Raw genomic sequence first — 17503 nt, forward strand, 5'->3', positions numbered from 1 at the left:
TAACCCATTGACGCCTGAAACACCTGCAAAATAACGTCTGCAAATGCCTAAGCCAGTTTTTAGAAAAGGTCCCCATCTGCCTGAGGGTTTTCTGAAATAAAAATAATTAATTGAAAACGCCTATGAAAAATTCAATATCTCAGCCTCTGAACCACATAAAGACATGAAATAAGTTGCATTTAAAAGATAAAATTCTCTGCTTTTATTGGATCATGCTCATTCAGCATTAACACTAACACATTTGTTAACACATAGATGAGTCTTGAAAATAATGACAAATCAACAGTGCTGCGTTATGCAGCAACCGGCATTTGGGGCAATGTTGCGTTATGCAACAACCGGCGCTAGGGGCAATGTTGCGTGACGCAGCATCCGGCGTCAGTGGGTTAAATGAGAAGCGTTATGTTTGGAGAACATAAAACACTGCATTCCAGCATAAGAACCTTATTCCATCTGTGAAACATGATGGTGGTAGTATCATGGTTTGGGCCTGTTTTGCTGCATCTGGGCCAGGATGGCTTGCCATCATTGATGGAACAATGAATTCTGAATTATACCAGCGAATTCTAAAGGAAAATGTCAGGACATCTGTCCATGAACTGAATCTCAAGAGAAGGTGGGTCATGCAGCAAGACAACGACCCTAAGCACACAAGTCGTTCTACCAAAGAACGGTTAAAGAAGAATAAAGTGAATGTTTTGGAATGGCCAAGTCAAAGTCCTGACCTTAATCCAATCGAAATGTTGTGGAAGGACCTGAAGCGAGCAGTTCATGTGAGGAAACCCACCAACATCCCAGAGTTGAAGCTGTTCTGTACGGAGGAATGGGCTAAAATTCCTCCAAGCCGGTGTGCAGGACTGATCAACAGTTACCGGAAACGTTTAGTTGCAGTTATTGCTGCACAAGGGGGTCACACCAGATACCGAAAGCAAAGGTTCATACACTTTTGCCACTCACAGATATGTAATATTGGATCATTTTCCTCAATAAATAAATGACCAAGTATAATATTTTGTCTCATGTGTTTAACTGGGTTCTCTTTATCTACTTTTAGGACTTGTGTGAAAATCTGATGATGTTTTAGGTCATATTTATGCAGAAATACAGAAAATTCTAAAGGGCTCACAAACTTTCAAGCACCACTGTAGAAGAATCCACAGTGAAATCGTTTTTTGCTGGCTGCTGGTTATGACGAGAAAGCCCTAAGAAAATACAAAATGCTTTGTGCATGAGAACACAAGCAAGGGATTCACTCAGTCAAGAACGTACTGTAAACACAGCAGACGTGTCAGATTTCTTTATTGAGTTGATTTTGATTTCCTTCACTCTGATCTTCCTCAAGCTCATACGCTACCAGATTACAACAATCTTTGGGCTGTTAGAGGAAGCTGTTTGGACGACAGGGTCAAATAGTACATTCGATCTCCCTACAGAAACACTAAAAGGCGAAGCACGTGTGAGCTTTCTTACACGGCATCGTTTGCGCTTTGTTTCGGGAGTCGATCCTTCAAGAAAGTTGCCCTTTTCAGTTCTTTGACTTGTCTGTTTTTCGGTTTCTGCACTTTTTATGACTAAACTCAAAGACAGAGGCGTTGTAGGCTTCGTGACTTGGATCGCCAGACTTTGCTCCACCACTGAAGTGTGCAGAACACAGTCACATCGTGTAAAATTTTGACGGTGAATTCTGTCTAACCGCGCTTTCCGATGCTTAGCCTCTTTAGGTGTTCTATAAAACTGTAAATCGGGAAAAGGTTTTTTTTTTTCCCCCCCTGTGTGAATTCGAAGAAATGATTGAGGTTATCTGACTTAGGAAACAATTATAGCGTCTGGTTATCTCCCAAGGCGCAAAGCATTATGGGTATGTGAAAGCAGTCAAGAGATGCTTTTCTGCTCACCACAGCTGTAAAGAGTGGTTATTTGGGTTACTCTGGCGTCCATCATTAACAAAAGCTTATTATTTTACACACACACACACACACACACACACACACACACACACACACACACACACACACACACAGCTCAGCGTAAATGAGTACACCCCCTTTGAAAAGCAACATTTTAAGCAATCTCTCAATGAACACAATTTCCAAAATGTTGACAAGACAAAGTTTAATATAACATCTGTTTAACTTGTAACGGGAAAGTAAGGTTAATAATATAACTTAATTACACATTTTTCAGTTTTACTCAAATTAGGGTGGTGCAAAAATGAGTACACCCCACAACAAAAACTACTACATCTAGTACTTTGTATGTCCTCCATGATTTTTAATGACAGCACCGAGTCTTCTAGGCATGGAATGAACAAGTTGGCGACATTTTGCAACATCAGTCTTTTTCCATTCTTCAACAATGACCTCTTTTAGTGACTGGATGCTGGATGGAGAGTGATGCTCAACTTGTCTCTTCAGAATTCCCCATAGGTGTTCGATTGGGTTCAGATCAGGAGACATACTTGGCCACTGAATCACTTTCACCCTGTTCTTCTTCAGAAATCCAACGGTGGCCTTAGATGTGCGTTTAGGATCATTATCATGTTGGAAAAGTGCATGACGACCAAGGACACGGAGTGATGGTAGCATCTTCTCTTTCAGTATAGAGCAATACGTCTGTGAATTCATGATGCCATCAATGAAATGCAGCTCCCCGACACCTGCAGCACTCATGCAGCCCCACATAAGGACGCTGCCACCACCATGTTTCACTGTAGGCACCATACATTTTTCTTCATATTCCTCACCTTTGCGACGCCATACAGTTTTGAAGCCATCAGTTCCAAAAACATTTATCTTGGTCTCATCACTCCAGAGTATAAAGTCCCAGTAGTCTTCATGGGCCCTGGCAAACTCTAGGCGGGCTTTTTTGTGCCTGGGCTTTAGGAGAGGCTTCTTTCGTGGATGGCATCCATGCATGCCATTCCTCTGCAGTGTACGCCATATTGTGTCACGGGAAATAGTCACCCCAGTTTGGCTTTCTATTTCTTTAGATAACTGCAGTGAACTTGCAGTTATCTTCTCATCAGAAGACGCTCCTGTCGAGGTGTAAACTTCCGTGGACGACCTGGACATCTCTGTGAGATGGCTGCAGTTCCATCTTTCTTAAATTTTTGTACCACTTTTGCTACAGTATTCTGACTGATGAGTAAAGCTTTGCTGATCTTCTTGTAGCCTTCACCTTTGTGGTGTAAAGAAATTAATTTCTTTGGGGAATTCTGAAGAGACAAGTGGAGCATCACTCTCCATCCAGCATCCAGTCACTAAAAGAGGTCATTGTTGAAGATTGGAAAAAGATTGATGTTGCAAAATGTCGCCAACTTGTTCATCCCATGCCTAGAAGACTTGGTGCAGTCATTAAAAATCATGGAGGCCATACAAAGTACTACATGTAGTAGTTTTTGTTGTGGGGTGTACTCATTTTTGCACCACCTTAATTTGAGTAAAACTGAAAAATATGTAATCTAAGTTTATATTATTAACCTTACTTTCACGTTACAAGTTAAACAGATGTTATATTAAACTTTGTCTTGTCGACATTTTGGAAATTGTGTTCATTGAGATATTGTTTAAAATGTTACGTTTCAAAGGGGGTGTACTCATTTACGCTGAGCGCTGTATATTTTCCACCCTCGGAACTGCCGCTCGCTTGATTCCTTTTTGTTTCTCGCACCATTCGATGTAAACTCTAGAGATTATTGCGCGTGAAAATCCCAGGACATCGGCGCTCAAACCAGCCAACAAAGTCTGATCACATTCCCTTCCCCCCCCCACTTCTGTTGCTTGACGTGAACATTAACTGATTAACCGTATCGGCATGATTTCATGCCTTGCGCTGCTGCTCCATGATTGGCTGATTAGATAACTGATCAGGTGTGTAGGTGTTCCTATTAAAGCAGCTGGTAAACGTTAATTGACATCGTTTGTGACACAAATAATCTTTTACTTTTGATCATCATACAACAAGCTGATTTTATTGGGAGGGGAAAGGAAAAAAAAAAAAGTCATCTTTTGACTTTGTGTCCACGTTGGAGTCGAGTCTTAACTCTTCTACATTGTGTGTTTAACAGATCAAGCAGCTGATGAGTGTGCCGTAGGATTGTCTTAAGTCGGGTCGTGACTGCTCTGCACATGGAGAGGAACCACATACCAAATCTGCGCTGAGTAAACAGCATGCTTGTGTGTGTGTGGGCGGGTGGGCGAGAGAGCTTTCTGAGCCCTTGTTGCACTGCGCATGAGTCATCTTCATCCTTCTTTCTTATTCGAGACAGACGAAGAAAGAATGGATAGAGACACGCAAGTGAGCAGCTCTCCTCATTGGGCCGTTTCTCATGCAGCTCCTGTTCACACCTGGCTTTAACACGTGTCCTGGGTGATCGGATTATAAGCGGTCAGCGCTAAGTACCGGTGTGAACGGGGTCAAATGTACCTCGAAGACGGCTAGCGCTCCGATCATTCGGAGGTGATCTGGAACGCATGTGGCCACATCACATTTGTAATGAGAAAGGCAACTAACTACCTGGACAGCAGAGGTGGACAGTAACGAAGTATATTTACTTAAGTACTGTACTTAAGTACACTTTGAGTATCTGTACTTTACTAGAGCAGTGATTCCCAACCACTGTGCCGTGGCACATTAGTGTGCCGTGAAAGATCATCAGGTGTACCGTGGGAAATTATCTAATTTCACTTAATTGTTCCAAAAATTATTTATTTACTGCAAATAATTTGTCTTCGTTTATCTATGCTAGCGACGTATAGTGACAGGCAGAACAATTAAATACTCTTACACTACATGGCAGCAGGTAGCTAATTAACCTGTGTATCTACCTGTTGCCATTCAAACAGCAGAATTAGTAATGCTTCGGGTGTGACAGCGATGGATAAATATTTGAAAAGAAAAAGTACACAATCCAAACTGGGTCCTGGAGAAAATTCTGACCCAGATGAAGGTCATAGTATAAGTAGAGGTCAGAAGAAAGCAAAAAAGGCGATTTTCCATAACCTATCTATGCGAGCTGTGCTTTTCAAGCATGACTGCTATACAAACTAAAAAAGGAGAGTGACTCAGAGCTGTTGATCTTCGTGTGTGTCTTTCTTCAATTCCTACGAGTATATCAGCTTTGTGTTCAACTGAACAGGCCCAGGTTTCACACTGAGTGAGTAAATTGTGAGTAAGTTGAGACTAGATGATCATTGTACTTCATGATACATACTTTTTGTGACATTTTTGTTTGGTGGTGTGCCGTGGGATTTTTCGAATGTAAAATATGTGCCATGGCTCAAGAAAGGTTGGGAAACACTGTACTAGAGTATTTTTTATATTTTTTTAAACTTACGACTTTAACTTCACTACATTTGAAAGACAAGACAAAAATATCAGACTTTTCACTCCACTACATTTCTATCAAGGTCCTCGTTACTATGAAGCAGCTTTGAAAGTGGACGGGTTCCCCCCCCTTTTCTTTCCTAAAACGTGATTCCCCTCCCCCCCACCAGTTGACACTGAGACAGCCTATCAGTAATCACTAGGGTTGCGTCATGTCCATAGACTGTAGAAAATCAAGTTCAGTGATTTCCCCCGCAACATTATTTGAACTCGATCAGTTGATGGCAGAATGGAAGGAGGCGGTTCTTCTGGGGAACGCACGCACACACTCGTGGCCCATGAACCCATGCTTCAGTTTTCCGTACGGATTAAAGATTCGTTTCGTTTTAGTTGTTTGCCTAAAATGACCCATATCACGGCCTACAAAAACTCGCCCCCCAACCTGCGGAAGCATATTGATCTATATAAACGTTTTATTCCAAGAGAAAGCTTGCAGTGAAGAAGTTGTCTGTGCTTTTAGAGCTAGCGATAATGTTGTAATAGCTATGCAGTCTGGTTAGTCAAACGACTTTCTATGGATTTGCCCGCCAAGTTGCCGTAGCCTTGTCCACAGCTATCGTTTACACATAGCTAGTTAACTTGGACACTGTTAGTTAGCATGTAAAAACGGAGTTACACTAACATGAATAACGTTAACTTATCTGAAGTCCTTTCAGAAATGTGTTTCAGCATAATCTTGCCAAATAAACAGAATGTAGATATGTGTTTAAAGGTGTTTATTCGACAGGTTCTACAAGCGAGTCAGTAAATCTAGTCGGTCGCTTCAGAGGCATTAGATTTTGTAAGCGTTGTGGCAATAATACAACAATGCGTTGACAGAAAACGTACTTAAGTATTTTTAAAAGCAAGCACTTCAGTACTTAAGTAAAAATGTGACTGTACAAATCGGCGTAATATTTGACCAGTGGGATCTGTAGTAATGAAGTTGGGTACTTTGTGGCCTAGTGGTTAGCGTGTCCGCCTCTCGATCGGGAGATTGCGAGTTCTACTCATGGTCGGGTCATACCAAAGATCATCATGGCAAAGCAGGCTGCAATACAGATGCGAGTGGGGAGTCAAACTCTCGCGGTTACCAGAGGACCAGCCCCCCACTGTAACCCTAGCTACCGTATGTAATATGGGCGAAACGGAGATCGGCGCCGCCAAACGCGCCATGAATGGTGCGGGAAGGACTTTGACTCGACTTTGTCCACCTCTGCTGGACAATAAAGTCACCGTTGCAGGAAACTGTGCTGAACAGCAGTACAGTTTGTTTCTTTTGTGTGCGACACGTGACGCTCTTTCTTCCAGCAGAAACGACGCATGAAATCCGATCGCCAGCGCTCGCTGAAGACGCGTTCACGACTCCAGGTGTGAACAGCTGTCCGTCTCGGCTGTCTACTTGTGATCTCGTCACCCAGGGCACACGTTAACGCAGCGTGAACATGGCTCTAGATGACGTTTTCGACAACGGGTGTGTGTTTGGTTTGTCAAGTATCTCGAACAAAATCACGAAATCGCATCGACCTTGCGGCATACGACCGGTTCACAGTTCTCTTATGCCTGTACGCAACCATGAGGTTACGCCTTTCAGCTCACAGTCTTGTTGTAGAGACCGGTCGATGGGCTAGAATCCCACACGGTGAACGATTATGCCCTTGTGGCGCAGTTCAAACTGAAGAACATATCCTTTGTAAATGCCCATTGACTGCAGATATCAGATCAGAGAAGTCCGATATGAACTTTCCGAACATTCGTGATTTTTTTTTTTAACTCTGATAAAGTATGTGTGGATTCCATGAAAAGGTATCAGGAGGCTTTTTCGTGACCCCAGCGTTTTCTTTGGAGTAGTAGGGCCCAAGGTTATCACCTTGCTGTCTAGCCTTAAATCCTATGAAATTCTACTGTTATAGGTTCATATTTGTAGCCCTCGAGATGTTATTTTATTTGCGCTTATTTCCTCATCTTGGCTTGATCTTTTTTTTTTAATGTAAAAGCTGTATTGTTCATGTTTTTTGTCCGCTCTGCTCGCTGTACACTGGATATTACAGAAATAATCGAATCCAAGGCAGACACCGTAGTGGCAAACCTCATACTGCTGCCTCTTTCCACAGGCTTCCAGGAGAAAGTCTGATTGATCTTATTTATCCTAACAATAGCGATGGACGAAATGAAAAAATAGCAAAATCGCATAAAACTCAATAATAACTAACTGATGAGTTATTATTAAGTGTAAGGTTCATCCAACATAATAACTTCAGCACAGGAGAACCTGATATTTATATGCAGTAGGTTCCTGGAGGGCGAGATTTCATTTTGGATGAAATAAAGAAATTTAGGAATAAATACAAAGATATTGTAAAGCTGAGATGGGAATCATTCTCTCTCTCTCTCCAACACTGTCAATTATCTACTTATCAGCCTCTCAGTCAAAGCTGCCATCTGGTGAGTTCAGATAAATATGTGCCATCTACAACATATTGAACTCTATTTATCAGTGTTTAAACAAGGATAAACGATAAATTTATTGCCTTGTGCACTGAATAAGTTACGGCTACGATGTGCTGCCGAGCTTTGTGGTTTTGTTGCCCAGAAACCAAACTGGCCAAATTAAAAGTGCTGTGTGGAAGAATTCACCACCTGGTGAATTCATGTTACACATTCCAAACAAACAGGGGGCAGTATAACACCAGAAAGTTGGCCACTCCAATCATAAGAAACAAGGAAATGCACACAGCCCCTCCCCCCCCGCCAAAAGCACCAGCACCACCCTCGTAGAATTACAACTCGCTTAAAGCTAGCGGGTCTTTCGATTTCATAAAATCGGTGAAATTTAGTTCCCTCTGAAATTTGTTTCGCATTTCTATAATACCTGTGGGGGAACGCAGGGATTCTCTCGCAAACAATGTGCATGAAATCGCTCGCGTCGCGCAGTCAAGCAGACAGAGAGACCTTTGACCGTCCGTCGTTCTGTCGCTAACCGAACAGCTCATCACGCCGAGGTGCTCGCCGAGCGCCGATATTTATTCGTTTGGTCCTGCGTTTCCTTTCCTTCATTTCATTCGCACACTCACGTCCGCCATTTTTCTCTCCTGTTTCGAATTTGTATCCCCGCAATGCCTTGCGCGACCGGGGGAAAGCCCACCGCGTCATGCATGACGTAGTATCTTGCATCGCGTCATGGTGAAGCAGGAAAAAAGAGCGGAGAATTTAGGGCCACGTGGCCTTAAATTCATTAATTGTTTAAATAATAATAATAATAATAATAATAATAATAAAAAATAATAAAATTGGAAGTCTATGATCCAAATTCAGTAGCTTTTGGTCCACGAAACAAAAATAACTGGGTGTCAGGGAAAATTCTTTTTATGACCTACAGTACACCTGAAAAATCTAGCTTTAACACAGCGTCAAGATATTTTTCAGTTGATCCAATCTAACTTTTGAGGAATCGGTTATTAAAAAAAAATGCTCTTTTTATAATCTTCACAGGTGCCGTCAGATCATGTTATATGCTATAACTTGCTTTTTTCAGTCTTTAGCAAGAAAACAGCCACGGCAACTCGCTCATCAGTAGTGTACGAGACCACGGCAGCTCTCAACCCGCAGGTATGTAACTGAACCTGATGGACGTGTCCAAATTCATATCCCTTATAATCCATTTAATTGCTCATGAAATATTCATCGCTGAAGGTGCAGCACACATTTCATGAATCAGTACGACTTGACTGTTCCACCCATGCTAGTTACTTGTCTATGCGACAGTCTTGGCGAGAAAAAGAACTTTCATCATAGTTACAATACAGCTCATACAGCCCGGCGTCCATCTCCACACCCATGACTCTTGTTTGAATTACTCACGGCATGGATACGAAGCAACTTGTAATGATGTTAGTCACGTTTGCACAGTATTTGGACGCACTGAAGGAATCACTTTATGAAGAAAGATTGAAACTTGTGCAAAATACACTCACTGGCCACTTTATTAGGTACACCCGTCCGCCTGCTGTTGGTTTTATGCAGTTCTCTAAAGCAGCCGATCCCTGGACAGCAGCCCAATGCGTAAAATCGTGCGGATACAAATCAAGAGCTTCAAATATTAAACGTTCACTCACGTCAAACATCCGAATGGGGAAAAATTGTGATCTCAAAGTGTGACTCTTTCACTGTGGCGTGGGTGTCGGTCTGAGCCAGATGGACCGGTTTGAGGTGGGGTTTACATTAGACCGTATCAGCGGATCATCAGATTAACGTTTTTAAAAACGATTAGCGTGCACACAGCAACGCCAATACATGGATACGTGAATCACATGACTAATTCGGCACGCAAGTTGAAATGTGTCAGTGCGGCTCAGCGCTTCCTCCTCAGCGGCTGCGCTCCAAATCACTCCGCCCTGAACAGCGAGTGCCCTCTGGAGGGCGCGCACTCCGGCCCTGCGCAGCTCACAGAGCGCGCGAGTGTAGCGCACGAGCAGTGATTCGGGACTGAGCCGCTGTGCGCAAGTCACTCACCACTTGCAAGTGGAAGGATGGCAAGCCTAAAGACCATCATAACTACACAATGGGCAGTATTTGCATCAGTATTTGCAGTATTTTCATACTTTTATACTCTTTAATGAAAGGTGATACAAGGCGGAAGTCCGCGCCGTTTTTCAGCAGTCGCGTCACATGACCAACGCTAGCGAATCAGGAAGGTGGATGTCACAGTGACGTTGTCCAATGACGACGCCAGCTACAGCTCAGCACAGCGTATCCGCGTATTCTCAATGTTTACACAGCACCGGACCAGACACGATCTGGATTGAATACGTGGATGCTGGCGGGTTCCCGTTTCCCGGCGTTTTAATGTAAACGGACAGTGCATCCGCGAAGAAAACGACACAGATACGGTCTAATGTAAACTTGGCCTGAGTATTTCAGAAAGTGCTGATCTCCTGGGGTTTTCACACACAGCAGTCTCTAGAGCAGGGGTCTTCAATCCTATCCACAAAGGGCCAGTGTGGCTGCAGGCTTTCATTCCAACCAAGCAGGAGCTACACCTGATTTCACTTGTTTAATCATTTCACCCTCGTCTCCAGTCAACAATCAAGTGAGCCTCCAATTTGGCTGTAATGAAAGCCTGCAGCTACACCGGCCCTTTGCGGATAGGAGTGAAGACCCCTGCTCTAGAGTATACACAGAATGGTGCGAAAAATAAACACACACTACATCGTGCGAGTTAGTGAGCGACAGTTCCGTGGGTGGGAACAAACGCCTTGTCGGTAAGAGAGATCAGAGGAAAACGGCCAGTGGTTGGTTTCCCAAAAGCCTCTTAACGCTAAGAGCACGTTAACTAGGAACGAGAGTGTTCACTGTGCTGCTCGCTCTACCATTTAAAGATGATCTTTAATGATCTATGATGCTTTTGGGAAACTCGGCACAGATCGATTTGAGCTGCCAGGAAGGCTGTAGTAGCTCATAGCAACTCTTTACAATGGTGGTGAGCAGAAAAGCATCTCAGCATGCAACAGAAAACCACATTGGGTTCCGCTCCTGCAGCCAAGAACAGGAACCTTGGAATCAAGAACAAGTTACTCTTAAAGTGGCCGGTGAGTGTAATCTCTTTACTAATTCCTTCAGCCATTTTCACACTCTTGTTTCTCAGGTTGCATACGTCACGAAGTCCTTATCGTTTCACAATGTGCCACGTATCAAAATAAACAGCACAATAATTATACCTTTGTCTGGCGATACTAGATGTCTCTCTGTATGACAAACTGTTATAAGTTTACAGAAAAAAATATGTACACGGGTCACGTATTTTTACAAACTGCTAAGTCAGCTGGTGAATTAGCAGTAGCAGATCTTCCACACGGCCACTGCGAAACTCTTCAGGAGTTACACGATTTGTAACTTTTAAACTCACGTAAACTGTATTCGCTCAGTCCAAAAAACGAGCTCAGGGTTTGTAATCCGCTGTTTAGCCATTGCTGTTCGGTTTGTCCAAATACCACTGCTTCGGATTCTGATTCGGTTTCTCCTGGTTCTTGATTTCCTTCTCCAAAAAGAACCACAAATCCATGTTTTGGTTTCCTTTGTTTGTATGTGAGGCATCACATGGCTCACTATTGTCTCTTGAGGCATCAAGTGGTAAAAGACGGACAGTGCGCCTTTTCTCGGGGCTAGCTGATTAGCATGCTAACTTCAAGAAGTGTCTCTGCGACCCCATAGACAGACGTCTTTGAAATGACGTCGATGCTGTTGTTGCGTCACATTCTGACGATAAGTTTGGTTCGAGTTTTTGAATGTTTATAGCTTAAATTCTTACACACGGGAACTTTAACTAACGTAACGTAAATCAGACATGACAAGCAAGTTAGCGAGTTCAGTGCATGAATACAGACTAAGGCAGGGATTCTCAACCTTTTCTACTTGTAACGAGTCGGGGCCCATTAAAAAAAAGATCCCCGGTTATTTTGGCTCATCTATTCTATTAGAATCTAATAATCTATTGTAAAGTGCATTAATGGGATGCAACATCACTCCCTGTTACAGATGGGAGCCCAGGAATTAAATAAATGCAATAAAAACAAACTGTTTTTAATTGTAGGTATTGTATTTAAAACCGTCCGGATGTGCCAGAAGCCAAACCATGCACTCAGGGGATTCTCAGCCAAAAGGGATTATTGATCTAAAAGTGGAGTCTGGTCCATTAACACAAGAACTTATTGCCATGTTTGTGTTCAGCAAACAAGCAAATTATTAAAACCAAGACGTACACTTAAAAGAAGTGGATATAGAAACCACTCAATGGGATTAGATCCTTACACACTAACAAAGAAGGACTTTTCCTACGAGTTAAAAAATTACGAGCTAAATTTGGCATGAGTAGAATACATTTTTGACCCTATTGTAGCCGTAACAAAACACAAAGATGATAGTTATGCATACTATTCATGAACGTAATGTGAAGATAATTAACAGATTGTGTATATTTTGAGTCTTTTGTATTTGTAATTATTTGCATCTGTACATGCACGACCCCACCAGCTCTGCTGATCAACTGGTCGTGTTTAAATAAAGTCATTCATTATGAGTTGGAAAATGATCCATCTGTTGAGTTCCCGGACATCTCAAACTACCTGGTGCTGCAGACACGGACACGCAGATGAAAAACTGGAAGAGCATGGAGGAGAACAACTTTTTACCGTATATGTGGCTGGGTTAAAGATCTGAGGATCAGGACACTACAAGATAAATCCTGTATTGTTTTTGCCCGGGGAAGGAGGCATTTCTGGGCTTTTTGTACGCGTCTTTGCGATGGTTGCTAGGGTGCTACGACGAACCACAGCTGCTTGAGTCTCAATCCTCCCTGCTCTTCTCTTTCAGCAGGCATCACAGGTCCATATCATTTATCCACAAATGTATTTATTTATTCTTCCCACTGTGCACGTGCTTTGTGTGCGCGGGGTTAAATGTAGAGGAGGAATGTGACAAAAATAAAGGCTTATTTTTCTTAATTTATCCACAAATGTATTTATTCCACTTGAAAACTGTACGGCAAACCAGCTGCCAGATTTGGGACACGAAGACATCCTGAACTATTTAGTATTTGGCTTCAAACTTTGAAAAAAAAAATTGCACCCCACTAGATGGTGCTTCGTGGCCCAGTGGTTGAGAAACACTGGACTAAGGAGAACAAATAAGTATATGATCATGTCGCATACAGTGTTTGCACACTTGGCAAAAAAAAAAAAAAAGCAGTCAAGAAGGAGTAGGTTTTTTCCCCTTTTTCGTGTTCATAATAATCCTACTTGTCTGCCAGATATCTACAATTTAAAAAAAAAACAGCCTGGACGTGAAATTTGCTCGTCGCCACATGGTTTTGTTCACCCCACGTGGTTGTGGTTGGCACAACGGTATAAGCCTCATAGCCTCTGATCTCAAATTAATGTCTCGTAGAGCTGGATTACTCCTCTGCAGTTCACTTCATGCAGACTTAATAAATCCGATTTTGATCGAAAACAATAAGCGTGACGAACCAAACTGCCGCTATGAAAAAGGGGCCAAAAAAGTATCATCATTATGAAGATATTCATTCAATAAATGAAGCGTATTCGCAGCATTCTGTGTGTCACTTACTCCACGTAGTAGGTGCCATATTGCGGGTCCTCGATCTTCTCCCAGCCGTACGGCAGCTCTGTAGAGGAACAGAAAAAAAAAAAAAAAAAAAAAAAAAACATACGAGCCCCAATTAAACCAGAGTCAGAGCACGTGAACAATCCGAGCTCCTGTGTGTATGAGCAGAAAGATGACCTGCAATAATAAAAAGGAAAGGACAGAGAGGAAAAGAAGACCGCACGAAGAAACGGGGCGAGTTGTCGATTAAGATCTGGACATGAGCTCGGGAGAGTCATTAGTTGTCTTTGCCTGCACTGCGAGAGTAAAAAATGAGTGTGTGACACCGAGACATGCACACTTCACGCAAGAACAGTGCAAGAATTGCCAGGGCGAGATGGCACGGTGATAAGTTCTTCAGTCTGTTCCAAAGAGCCATTAGTAAAGTGAGACAGCGCGAGTCTCATGTCCGCCCGCTTGCTTGCTCGGTCCTCCTGCCTGTCCGCTTGACTTTAATTTATTCGCATGCTAGGAACAAGGACCATTCTCGGCTTTTGGGATGTGTGTGTGTGTCTATGCTTTAGTAGTGCGAGTTAACTTGGGGGAAAAGCATTGCTGCGTGGACAATTCCACTAGTTGCCTAATACATTCACTGCTGTGAAGATACTGACTAATTGAGACGGTGGAAAAACAGAGGGGCAGATGGTGTTTTTAAAAAGAAATAAAAAGCAGACTTTTTATTGAGTGCTTTGCGCATGTATAAATATTTCCAACCGGATGGAGTCAGGTCTATAATTCTCTGCTGTGCAAAGCCTTTTTTTCCCCCTCACTTTAACAGACTGATATCGCTTTCAGATCACTGATTTGAAAGTATAGAGAAGTGCCCCAAGAGTGTTTTATTTATTCTGTCTGTTTCCACAATCCTTTTCGTTGGACGCTTTTGGAATATCCAAAAATCACTCCGTACTTGCTTTTGGACATCCTACCTCTGTGGTTATCATCAGCTTGGACAAGATTGCTCTGAGAGCATAATATCCCCCTCTGGCAACTCGGCCATAACTCTGGTAAAATGCGACTGAATTGGACGAAATTGCAATATGCGTATTATCGTCATAGAACAAGTCCTTTGGCCAAGCTTCGAGAAATTCGGCCACAAATTGTGAGAGGAGTTGATGTCAGAAGGCGAGCGCACCTTCATGAAATTGTCAAAGTACAAGGTTGTTAAATCAAGGGCTGTAACTCTGGTAAAATGTGACCGAATTGAACGAAATCGCAATATGGTTATTAGCGATGTATAACAAAAAATCCTGCCAAGTTTCGTGAAATTCCTTCAAAAACTGTGAGAGGAGTCGATTTCAGAAGGTGAGTACCCTTTCCGGGACGAATGGACATCACCATGACATAATCCCCCTTCAAGCCTTTTGGCCAGCGGGGGGGGGGGGGGGGGGGGGGGGGGGGGGAATTGTGAGGGAAGTTGATCATCAAGCAAGCACACCTTGATGAACTTGCCAAAGTCCAAGTTTGTTAGTAATCAAGGGCATAACTCTGGGAAAATTTCCCCAAATTAAATGAAATTTCAATATGCGTCATACGGTCATAAGTTTGGTGAAATTCCTCTACGAATTGTGAGAGGAGTTGATGTCAGAAGCCGAGCACACCTTCATGAAATTGTCAAAGTACAAGGTTGTTAAATCAAGGGCTGTAACTCTGGTAAAATGCGACCGAATTGAACAAAATCGCAATATGTGCATTACCGACATACAACCCCGATTCCAAAAAAGTTGGGACAAAGTACAAATTGTAAATAAAAACGGAATGCAATGATGTGGAAGTTTCAAAATTCCATATTTTATTCAGAATAGAACATAGATGACATATCAAATGTTTAAACTGAGAAAATGTATCATTTAAAGAGAAAAATTAGGTGATTTTAAATTTCATGACAACAACACATCTCAAAAAAGTTGGGACAAGGCCATGTTTACCACTGTGAGACATCCCCTTTTCTCTTTACAACAGTCTGTAAACATCTGGGGACTGAGGAGACAAGTTGCTCAAGTTTAGGGATAGGAATGTTAACCCATTCTTGTCTAATGTAGGATTCTAGTTGCTCAACTGTCTTAGGTCTTTTTTTTTTCGTATCCTCCGTTGTATAATGTGCCAAATGTTATCTATGGGTGAAAGATCTGGACTGCAGGCTGGCCAGTTCAGTACCCGGACCCTTCTTCTACGCAGCCATGATGCTGTAATTGATGCAGTATGTGGTTTGGCATTGTCATGTTGGAAAATGCAAGGTCTTCCCTGAAAGAGACGTCGTCTGGATGGGAGCATATGTTGCTCTAGAACCTGGATATACCTTTCAGCATTGATGGTGTCTTTCCAGATGTGTAAGCTGCCCATGCCACACGCACTAATGCAACCCCATACCATCAGAGATGCAGGCTTCTGAACTGAGCGCTGATAACAACTTGGGTCGTCCTTCTCCTCTTTAGTCCGAATGACACGGCGTCCCTGATTTCCATAAAGAACTTCAAATTTTGAGTTTGATGTTCAAACCCTTTGCAATTTTACACTGTCGAACTCCTTTCTGATATTGCTCCACTATTTGTCGGCGAAGAATTATAGTCCGGTTCCTTATTATCAAATTTTGACTTTAGTGGGAAGTTTTTGGGGATTATGTAAATTATACATTTTTGGAAAGGTTATTATATAAGGAGTCAGAAAATCAATGTTGGCATTTTTTCAGATGCCTCTGTGGCGGCCAGATTGAACTTTTAAAAATGGCCGCCTTAAAAGTTTAATTTGTGATATCTCGGCTTCTGAAAAAGCTAGAATGTTGATTTTAACTGCTAAACCCACATTTTCAGGGTCAGGGAATCAAATGGTGCAAGGTACACTTCACCATATTAACCCTTTAATGCATGAATAGGTAAAAAATGACACTGTGTGGTTGTTTTCTTGCAATATCTTTGTGATGAAAAGATGAAAGATGAAAAGATTTCATATTCCAGCTTTCCTTCAAAAAATTAAGTTTTTTTAAAATCACTCATTTAATATTCATTGGGGGAATGACTACAAAGTCATGCACATTGCAAGCCTATTGGAATGGTTGCTGAGAGTAATCCACACAAAGTAGTTCCTGTTGAAAGATTTTGTTTACAGTGATGTTTTGAGCTGCTCTTCATCAGGCTTGCTATAGCCTATAAGAAATGTCATCAAGAGCATTGCTTTACAGAGGAACACATGCACAGTATGTATGTTAATTTTACCTTTGAAAATATGTTATACATTTCAACAACATATTTATACATATAGGCTATGGCTACAGCTAACTAAGCAAGCTAATATTACTGTATGATGTGTCATTTGCTCTTCAGACTCCTGATATCCTGATATAGTTGTTGTGAAATACACAATATATAACATATTTCAGTACATTAGCTGTATCATTTCTCAAGAATATGTTTAAAGAGCATCTGGTACATGCATAGTAAGTAGCCTATTATCTTAACTTTAGCTCAGAGTGTTATATTTCAACAACATGTACATTTATGACTGCTGCTAACAGGTCACTAAGATTACTGTACAGTAGACTATGTGTCATTGTCATACAGTTTATTTTTTTCCGTACAAATTGGCCTATGATATAGTTAAAAACTAGGCTACGGAATGTAGCCAACATTCACAATTATTATGTTGAGAGCATGTGTTATCATGTATCATCAAATTGTCTTTTTGTAGTTAGATAATAAGGCTAGCTTGATAATATTTTATGTCTTTGCAGGTGCTAGGCATGAGTGACAAGTCTCAAGATGCACTGTGTCAAGATGAGGAAACCATTAACTGGTTGCAATGCATTTTATGCCAGTCTGGTGATAAAAAGAAAGGAGTCCTGATTCAAAACCCTAGATTAGCATCCTATGGGCACATTCTTGGGGTGGTTCAAGAAAGGGCCAGTTTGAACGATGGGGCACATGATGCACAGTTGGTGTTTTTCTCACCAGATACAGATGTTTTAGTGCTAGTCACAGCAAACTATGAT

The 17503-nt window shown here is 42.0% G+C and overlaps 1 protein-coding gene across 2 annotated transcripts in view; it reads right to left on the reverse strand.

The window, feature by feature from the left end:
- magi3a (membrane associated guanylate kinase, WW and PDZ domain containing 3a) overlaps nt 1-17503 on the reverse strand; it is a 439861-nt gene that overhangs the window by 102089 nt on the left and 320269 nt on the right. For both annotated transcript variants that reach the window (XM_060937472.1, XM_060937471.1), the window contains exon 7: nt 13486-13543. In XM_060937472.1, coding sequence (XP_060793455.1) covers nt 13486-13543 — 58 coding nt within the window. The remainder of the gene's footprint in view (nt 1-13485; nt 13544-17503) is intronic.

The sequence above is a fragment of the Neoarius graeffei genome, chromosome 13, assembly GCF_027579695.1.
Source record: "Neoarius graeffei isolate fNeoGra1 chromosome 13, fNeoGra1.pri, whole genome shotgun sequence".
NCBI classification, from domain to species: domain Eukaryota; kingdom Metazoa; phylum Chordata; class Actinopteri; order Siluriformes; family Ariidae; genus Neoarius; species Neoarius graeffei.